This window comes from Sarcophilus harrisii, chromosome 4 (genome assembly GCF_902635505.1).
Source record: "Sarcophilus harrisii chromosome 4, mSarHar1.11, whole genome shotgun sequence".
NCBI classification, from domain to species: Eukaryota; Metazoa; Chordata; class Mammalia; order Dasyuromorphia; family Dasyuridae; genus Sarcophilus; species Sarcophilus harrisii.
In genome coordinates this window covers 458,557,662-458,567,869 of record NC_045429.1, presented here as the reverse complement: position 1 = coordinate 458,567,869, position 10,208 = coordinate 458,557,662, and the positions used below count along the sequence as shown (strand labels likewise).

At 33.0% G+C, this 10,208-nt stretch overlaps 1 protein-coding gene across 1 annotated transcript; it reads left to right on the top strand.

Annotated features, from left to right (window-relative positions):
* Positions 1-681: 681 nt before the first annotated feature.
* On the top strand, positions 682-1,740 carry LOC100924315 (taste receptor type 2 member 10-like). Its single transcript, XM_003770258.2, has one exon. It carries the CDS (start codon positions 721-723, stop codon positions 1,738-1,740), a length of 1,020 nt encoding a protein of 339 aa, XP_003770306.2. The 5' UTR covers positions 682-720.
* The last annotated feature ends 8,468 nt before the right edge of the window (positions 1,741-10,208 follow it).

Here is a 10,208-nt window from a genome sequence, read left to right as displayed (position 1 = left end):
TTTGACTCTTCCATGTTTTTACATAAACTATCAAGTTGACATGGTAACAGATTATTGCACATCAGTCTTCCACCTGTGTTAAATAAGGTAAGCAAGCTGTGGAATGCTCAATCTCTCTTAGATCTCCTGTCAAGGTGTGTTTACCTTTTCAGCTCCATTGGAGCCTACTTGCATTTTAAATTAGTACTTTCCCTGGATATTTGGTATCCTTTGGAATTATTCAAATTATTTTTCAGTTGAAGAAATTAAGGGTTAAAGAGCTTTATTTATTTACCCACGTTCATGAAGCTTGTCAGAGTTGGATTCAAACTCAAAGGTTCAGTCTTTTTTCCACTAGGCCTCATTGTATTTTAGGAAATATGATTGTCAGAAAGTTAATACTCCATCCCTATAATTTTTTACATTTTCTATGATGGATTCTAGTCTTTACTTCTTTTATATAGACAAATTAGGTTGAATTAAAAGAGCAAGCAATGAAATAGAATCTGTCCTTCATTTGCATCTTTGAAAACAGCAGTTCAGCCTCTTGGGAGCCCACATAAATAATTACCACCCAGAAGTGCTCAAATTACCCACTCACAATCTGAGCTAACAATCACCTTAACTCTTAACAAAGAATAGTGATGTTTTCTGTGAATATGACTATACCTTTATCCAATAGCAGGATAGAGTGTTTTCTAATCACGGAGAGAGGCCACAAGAAAGGGAGAGAAGAAAATCATGGTTATTTTAAGAGACAGAAATATATTTCTGCTCACTTTGCCTGGAAATCCATTCAGTAGAAACAGTATTAAGTGTATCAGGGAATTTCTTTGCATGAACATGCCAAATGTACTGGAGAGCATCTGTGTGGCTGTGACATCTGGAGAGTGTTTACTGGGAGTTTTGGCTAATGGCTTCATCGGATTGGTAAGTTGTATTGGTTGCATAAAGACCAGAAGAGTGACCTCAGTTGATTTCATCCTTACTGGCTTAGCCATTTCCCGGATTGGTACATTATGGGCACTAATAACAATGGACTTTTTTGGTTTTTTCTATTTTAAAAGAAATGTCATCGATAATTGGATTTTTTCAGAATTTATCTGGAACTTAAGCAACCATTCAAGTGCTTGGTTTGGAAGTTGCCTCAGTATGTTCTATTTTCTGAAGATTGCCAACTTCTCCCATCCTGTGTTCCTTTGGTTGAAGTGGAGAATTAACAAGGTGGTCCTCAGGGTGCTGATGGGATGCTTACTCATATCCTTGCTCATTATCCTTCCAATGACAAAGAGAATTAATGAGATTCTCATTGACCAAGAAAATCAAACAAATATGAAGAATAATAGAGGATTTGAAACCCTAACGTTTTCCACTCTGATTCTCTTCAATACAGGGGGTTTGGTCCCCTTTGCTTTATCCCTCATCTCCTCATTTCTGTTAGTACTGTCATTGTGGAGGCACACCCAACAGATGCATCTGAAGGTCACAGATTCCAGCACAGAAGCCCACGTAAGGGCTATGAAATCCATGACCTCTTTTCTCTTTCTCTTTCTGCTATACCATTTAGGCATCGTTATGGCAGTCTTAAACACGTCATTATTTGGCAGTAAACTTGTGGTAATGTTTTCACTGATAATCATGAATGTCTATCCTATGGCCCACTCCATAATCTTAATCCTGGGTCACAGCAAGTTGAGAGAGACCTTTCTGAGGGTACTGGGGAAGCTCAAAAACTCTCTCAAAGTCTTTGGGAAAGTTTAAAGTAGCAGAGACTAAACTTCTGGAAACCTTGTATTTTTCAGTGAGGGGAACGGTAGTAAAGAAGACACATTGAGTCCCTGAAAATTTTTTTTTGAACTTATTCTCTTAATTGTAATTAGAAATCATTAGAAATATCGAAATACACATCCACCCAGGAAACAAACAAGTGGATGAAAACGGCTTAATGTCTAAATAATAGCATGAAATTAGATGGTTGATCTAGAGAGCTTGACCATTGGCATATATGGATTTTGAACAGACATTCATGTAAAAAATAGTTAAACCTTAAGAAGATATTAGGCTGGATTATCTTGGAGAAAATGCAAAATGCCCTTACAAATCCCAAACATTTCCTTGAAACAAAGAACCATTTTTTAATAATAACAATATACTCTTGTTTTTGTAATTCTGTGGACCATAGAAAGCCATGGTCTCTGAAGAATTAAAAAAGAATGTATCATTCAAACAGTATGGAGAGATACAGTTTGAATGAAAGCAGATTATTAAAATCACAAATAAAGTAACATGAAGAATTGAAATAAAGGATATCACCTAATTAAATGCTGGTCAGAAAAATAAAATGGACTGGTCATGTGAACAAAACAAGAAATGGACAACTTGTGCATTCTACTGTGGTCCTAGTGATGTTTGGCAGACTTAGGAGACAATATAAGGGTCACATGGGATGGACATCCACAGATGGGCTATAACCCACATCAACAGAAGGAAAACTCACTTTAATGAGATTATAGGAAGTTTGGTTCTCAAATGATATGTTGACTATTTTTGCCTTTTTGTCTTAATTTATCTGTTCTTCATATTCTAGCTTGTGGTCAATCTTTGAATAAATGTTGTATGTTGCAAATAAATAAACAGTTAATCATATGTAGTATTAAAACTATTAAATTCAGATCGGGATAAAAAGGAAGCAACATATATATGTGAAAGTCTATAATTTTTTTAAATTTAGATAGAAACAAATGGGCAAGGGGAAATGGTGGGGGAGAGGATAAGAGAGGGATCCTTTGTGGGTGTTGTAGGTTACATAATATGAGGGTAAGGTAGTGGATAGAAATAAAATAGAGAGTTAGGAAGGATAGGAAATAAGAGATATACATAAATATAACATAAAGATCAGTAGCAGAATTTATTATATAAAGAAAGCAGGGGTAGCAATTATGATCTCAGACAAAGTTAAAGCTAAAATAGATGTAATTAAAAAATAGGGAAACCTATTTATGAGCCACATTAATCAATATTGTTTTAGACCATTTAAAACAAAGAGAATAAGGTTGGAATATTGCTGTGGCATAGGAAATGATGAGTTAATAGAATAAGAAAAATACAAAAAGACTGGACTTGTGAAAAAAAAAGATGTTATCAATCTCCAGAGAAACAGAAGACAAACAAGCATAGTATGGTCTTACATAGATGCATTTGAATGAATATTGTATGATTATGTATATATGTAAATATGTTTGTGTGCATATGTTTATATATATTTATGCACATACATGTATATTTTTCTGCACTTAATTTTAGCCTTCTTGGGGGAGGAGAAATGGTAAAAAGAAGAAAGTAAAAAGTGCACAGCAGAGAACAAAAGAAAACCTTCAAGGCAGCAAAGAAAAGATGGATAGCTCTGAACACAATATGTAGTATTTATTATTTAGGGTTTTTTGAAATGGAAATTTTTTGCTTTGTATTGAATCCTCTCTTATATTCTGTTGTATACATGGTACTTTTTAATTTTCCTATTTAAGTTTGAAATAAATAAAAAAGAAAAAAATATCCTGTTCAAATCATCCATTTCTTTCTTGCTTATCTTTTTGTTATATTCATCTAAGTATAAAAAAGTGTCGGGGAATCTCTAATAGACCCTGAAGTATTGTTTAGATTGCTTGTAATTTGAATGGCTTATTTTTTAAAGTTTTTGGGTGTTAAAGCAGTGTGAATATATATATATATATATATATTTATATATGTGCGTGCGTGTGTATAACATACATATATGCTCATAGTATGTCATGTTTTTAAGCATAATATAATTTATTTGATTGTCTTTCTTAATCATTTGAGAGATAGCTTCACATAATGGATAAAATACTGAGTCTGGAGTCAGAGAGACATGAATTTAAATCCCACCAAAACTTACTAGCTGTGTAATCCTAAACAGATCACTTAATGTTGGCCCTATTTCTCTTGTCCTTTCGTACTGGGAGAAATGAATTTACAGATAGAAACCGACCTGGATTTCTCCAGTCTGAACTCAGATCACGTAGGACTTTAATCGTTGAACAAACGAACCTTTACCTCAGTTGAAGTAACTCATCTGAAAAATGAGGATAATAATAACAGCACTAAATTTCTAGTGATGTTGTAAGGATCAAATAATATAATATATGCAAAGTATTATTAAAAATGTAAAGTGTTATAAAAATATGTGGTGTTATGACTAAGTAGTATTTATACCAGGAATGCAGGGCTGGTTCAATATTAGGAAAACTATTGGTATAATTGACCATATCAATAACCAAGTTAACAAAAACTATATGATCATCTCAATAGACTCAGAAAAAGCATTTGATAAAATCCAACATTCATTCTTATTAAAAACACTTGAGAGTTTTTTAAAAAAATTTAAAAATACTTGAGTGTATAGGAATAAATGGACTTTTCCTTAAAATAATCAGTAGCATCTATTTAAAACCATCAGTAAGTATCATATGTAATGGGGATAAACTGGAACCATTTCCAATAAGATCAGGAGTGAAACAAGGTTGCCCTACTATTCAATATTGTATTAGAAATGCTAGCTTTGGCAATAAGAGTTGAAAAAGAGATTAAAGGAATTTGAGTAGGTAAGGAGGAAACCAAATTATCACTCTTTGTTGATGATATGATGGTATACTTAGAGAATGCCAGAGATTCTACTAAAAAGCTCCACACCTTTATCAAATGTTGCAGGATACAAAATAAACCCACATAAGCCATCAACATTCTTATATATCACTAGCAAAATCCAACAGTTAGAGATACAAAGAGAAATTCCATTTAAAGTAACTACCGAGAGTATAAAATATTTAGGAATCTATCTGCCAAGGGAAAATCAGGAACTTTATGAGCAAAACTACAAAACACTTTCCACATAAATAAAGTCAGATCTAACCAAAAATATTAAATGCTCTTGGATAGGGCAAGCAAATATAGTAAAGACGACAATACTACCTAAACTAATCTATTTATTTAGCACTATGCCAATCAGACTCCCAAAAAGCTATTTTAATGACCTAGAAAAAATAACAACAAAGTTCATATGGAAAACCAAAAGGTCAAGAATTTCAAGAAAACTAATGAAAAAAAAATCAAATGAAGGTGGCCTAGCTGTACCAGATCTAAAATTGTATTATAAAGCAGCAGTTACCAAAACCATTTGGTATTGGCTAAGAAATAGACTAGTTGATCAGTGCAATAGGTTAGGTTCAAAGGACAAAATAGTCAATAACGTTAATAATCTAGTATTTGACAAACTCAAAGACCCCAGCTTTTGGGATAAGAACTCACTATTTGACAAAAACTGCTGAGAAAATTGGAAATTAATATGGCAAAAACTAGGCCTTGACCCACACTTAACATCGTACGCCAAGATAAGGTCAAAATGGGTTCATAAACTAGGCATAAAGAATGAGATTATAAATAAATTAGAAGAACATGGGATAGTTTACCTCTCAGACCTAAGAGAAAGGAATTTATGACCAACGAAGAACTAGAGATCATTATTGATCACAAAATAGAAAATTTTGATTATATAAAATTGAAAAGATTTTGTACAAACAAAACTAATGCAGACAAGATTGGAAGGGAAGCAATAAACTGGGAAAACATTTTTACAGTCAAAGGTTCTGATAAAGGCCTCATTTCCAAAATATATAGAGAATTGTTTCTAATTTATAAGAAATCAAGCCATTCTTCAATTGATAAATGGTCAAAGGATATGAACAGACAATTCTCAGATGAAGAAATTGAAACTATCTTTAGCCATATGAAAAGATGCTCCAAGTCATTATTAATCAGAGAAATTCAAATTAAGACAACTCTGAGATACCACTACACACCTGTCAGATTGGGTAGAATGACAGGGAAAGATAATGCGGAATGTTGGAAGGGATATCGGAAAACTGGGACATTGATACATTGTTGGTGGAATTGTGAATACATCCAGCCATTCTGGAGAGCAATTTGGAATTATGCTCAAAAAGTTATCAAATTGCGTATATCCTTTGATCCAGCAGTGTTACTACTGGGCTTATATTTCAAAGAGATTTTAAAGAAGGGATGGGGACCTGCATGTGCAAGAATGTTTGTGGCAGCCCTGTTTGTAGTGGCCAGAAACTGGAAACTAAGTGGATGCCCATCAATTAGAGAATAATTGAATAAACTGTGATATATGAATATTATGGAATATTATTGTTCTGTAAGAAATGACCAGCAGTATGATTTTAGAAAGGCCTGGAGAGACTTACATGAACTGATGCTGAGTGAAATGAGCAGGACCAGAAGATCATTATATACTTCAACAACAATACTATATGATGATCAATTCTGATGGACGTGGCTCTCTTCAACAATGAGATGAACCAAATCAATTCCAATGAACTGAATGTAATGAACTGAACCAGCTACACTCAGTGAAAGAACTTTGGGAGATGACTATGAACCACTACATAGAATTCCCAATCCCTCTATTTATGTCCACGTGCATTTTTTATTTCCTTCACAGGCTGATTGTACACTATTTCAAAGTCTGATTCTTTTTGTACAGCAAAATAACTGTTTGGACATGTATACATATATCGGTCAACCTGCTATCTGAGGGAAGGGGTGGGGAGAGGGAGGGCCAAAATTGTAACAAAAGGTTTTGCAATTGCCAATGCTGAAAAATTACTCATGCATATAACTTCTAAATAAAAGCATAATAAAAATAAACCCAGGATGTAAAGAAAAAGTCCTGAGAGATTAATGAACTGATTAAATAAATGAGCAGGATAGGAGATCATTGTATACTTCAACAACAATACATATGAAACAACTTTTTTTAATACCTTTTATTTAATTATGCGGGTAACTTTCAGTATAACAAATTAAACCTCTTGTTCCAATTTTTTTCTTAACCCCAATCAGGATAATAGATTTAAATATATTAAAATATAAATTAATAAAATAAGTATACATGACCAAACTTTATTTTGTTGTAAAAAGAATCGACTCTGAAATAAATTTTGCAATTTTTGAAAGGAAATAAAAATGGGGGTTATAGGGAAATTCAATTAATGGTTTTTAGTCACACCAGGTTCTTTCTCTGGGCGGCTGATTCAGTTCATTTGCTCCATTTAAAATTTTGGGTGATCTGTTTTGGGAGGAGCCAGGTCCACGGGCGTCACATCTAGTATTGTTGTTGAAGTATATAATGATCTCCTGGTCCTGCCATTTCACTCAGCATCAGTTGTGTAGCTCTAGGCCTTTCTGAAATTATCCCTGTTGGTATTTTTACAGAAAATAATATTCCATAATTTATATACTATAATTTTATTCAGCCATTCTCCAATTGATGGGCATCCACTCAGTTTATTTCTGGCCACTACAAAAGGGTGCCAAACATTCGTGCAATACAGGTCCCTTTTCCCTTTTATATGATTTCTTTGGGATATAAGCCCAGTAGTAACACTGTTGGATCAAAGGGTATGCCAGTTGATAACTTTTGAGCATAGTTCCAAACTTTCCCTCCAGAATGGTTGGATCTGACAATCAATTCTTATTGGCCCCTTTCCGGGAATCCCAAATCATTCCAAAGGCTTTGAATCATCATTGAGAGCTCTTTTTTGGGAACCCTTATTTTCCAATCCCCATTTTTGTTCCCATTTTTTTCCCTTCCATTTCAAAGTCTGATTACTTTTTTAATAACTTGTAGGAATAATAGATTGTATTTGAATATACTTTTTAAAATATATAAATTATTTAACCCCATCTTGGGAAGGGGTGAGGGGAAGGAGGGGAAAAATTGTAACAAAAGGTTTTGCAATTGTCAATGCTGAAAAATTACCCATGCATATGTCTTGTAAATAAAACGCTATATAAAAATGTGCTAAGTAGATAAAAGGAACCATACAAATGCTAGCTGTTGTTGTTGTTGTCTTGGGTGATATCAAGATTACTTCTCCTAACCTTTCAGGTCTTCTTGATGCATAATAAATTCCATTCCATTCTACATTTTAATTCTATTCATATTTTAAGTATATTTCTTGAAAACACAATTATTTGGTTTTGTGTATAATTCATTTTTACACACTACTCTATTTCATAGGTCAGTCAATCCCATTTATGTTCATAGTTATTGTTCTTTTCCATCCAATTCTGTTCCATTAAATATTTCTTCTTTGAGTTTGAGGCTATATTTTAAACTTCTCTTCCTGTTTCATCTCAGTCTCTCACTTATTTCACTATATATTTATCATTGCATTGCTCATTAATTAGTTGTTTTAAAGTCATATTTTTGCTAAATAATTTACTCTTTGTGTACAAGTCTTCCAATCATGTAGAGATTATCTCAAGAAACATCAGCCTAAGTAGAATATGAGCCAGCAATAAGGACAAGAATGAGTTGTTCCAATGAAACCTGTGGTCCAGGGACCTCTTATAGTAGGTTCACCCTAAACTGGATCTAAATAGAGTGACACTGTGACTCATTATTATCCACATCTAGAGTTTATTCTGAGTAATCTCTCAATATAGCATGTATATATGCGCATATATAATATAAAGTCTTCAAATATAATGTTTATATATTTCCAAACCACACCATCTGCATTCCACTTATCCTTATTCTCTTCACCATGCTTCCCTCCCTTAGATCCCTAGGTTCCTTGGCTCTTATAGATGAGCTTTCACCCTATCCTCTCCAGAATTTAACATACATATTAAAACAAAAAAATTCTTAAATTCTTAGAAGTCTCATTCAGAAATTGGCAAATAATATTTATTCTTTTCAAATTTTGGTAATCAGATGAATATAATTTTCTGAGGCTTTTTTGTTAGCTTTTTCTAAGTCTGAAGGGTCTGATTAAATATTCAATAATTTTTGTATGTTATATTTTTTTTTCTGATACTTCCACTGATTAACCTGATTTTTTAATGTTAGGCCTATTAGTGAATATGTATTTTAACATATTTTTCCATTACCCATGGTTCTTGAGGTATAATGTTATTCTGCATTCATTTCTTAATCATATCTATTTTTGCTGCCTTTTCTGATATCATTATTGTTAATCTTAATTTTTTACATTTTGTTAATGGATGATAAATAATATTTCATCTCTCATTTTAACTTTATGTGGAGATTTATGTTTTGCGTGCTTTCCTTGCACATAGCAAAATGTTGAAGTTTTCTTTCTAATCCATTTTACCATTTAATGGGTGATCTAAATTCACTGAAATTTATAGTTATGGTACCCAAGTCAGTCAAAAAGGAAGCATTTATTATGTACCTACTATATTTTATACACTGTACTAAGCACTAAGGATACATAAAAAGGAAAACAAATCAAGAAAACATAAAATGGCATTTCTAATTCCCAAGTGGTTCCCACTCTACAACATGCCGACTATATATACATGATAACTTAGAGATAATCACCAGAATGGAGTCACTTGTATTTGGTAGGATTGAGAAATGGTTACTTAGAGCTGAATTTTTGCTGGAACTTGAACGAAGTCAAAAGTCAGGAGATGATAAAGATGGAGAGAATTCAGCCTTGGAGGACTGCCAGGAAAAATGTCCATTGTTGGAGGATGAAGTGTTCTGTTGGAGGAATAGCAACAATATCTGTTGTCACTGGATTGCAGAATGTAGGGGAATTAAGTATAAGATAACTGGAAAGTTAGTAACCAAACGGATTATGGAGGATTTTGAAAGTCAAACAGAACTTTATATTTTGTCCTGAAGGCAATAGGAAGCCACTGGGATTTGTCAAAAGAGGAAGTAATATAATTATATTTTTACTTTAGGAAAAACACTTTGATGAGTGAATGAAGGAGATTGGAGTGGGGAGATACTTAACGCAGCAACCCCTCCAGAAATTACTGAAATAAGGTGATGAGGGGCCTGCAGGAGAGTAAGGGCAGTCAGAGAAGAAAAGTTGATTTGTTTTTTTTCTTTTCAGCATTTTAAAAATTTTCTTTATTTCTCAGATTTGTGGGGGTTTATTTTATTTTTTTTCCAACTTTGTTCTGAAATTCTTATCATTAAATTTCTGAGGTCTATCTTTTCATCTGTATTAGAGGGTTGAATGGGTTGATTCTTCAGGAATTTTGTATTTCTTTCCCTCCTTTCCCTTTATAGGCTTAATTTTTTTATATTTTTATTTTTAATTTTCCAAACACTGCCTTTTTAAAAATAATAGATCTTTATTGAT

Excerpts from the sequence above, each read along its gene's own strand:
- LOC100924315 (XM_003770258.2), top strand. The coding sequence starts at position 721 with ATGGTTATTTTAAGAGACAGAAATATATTTCTGCTCACTTTGCCTGGA.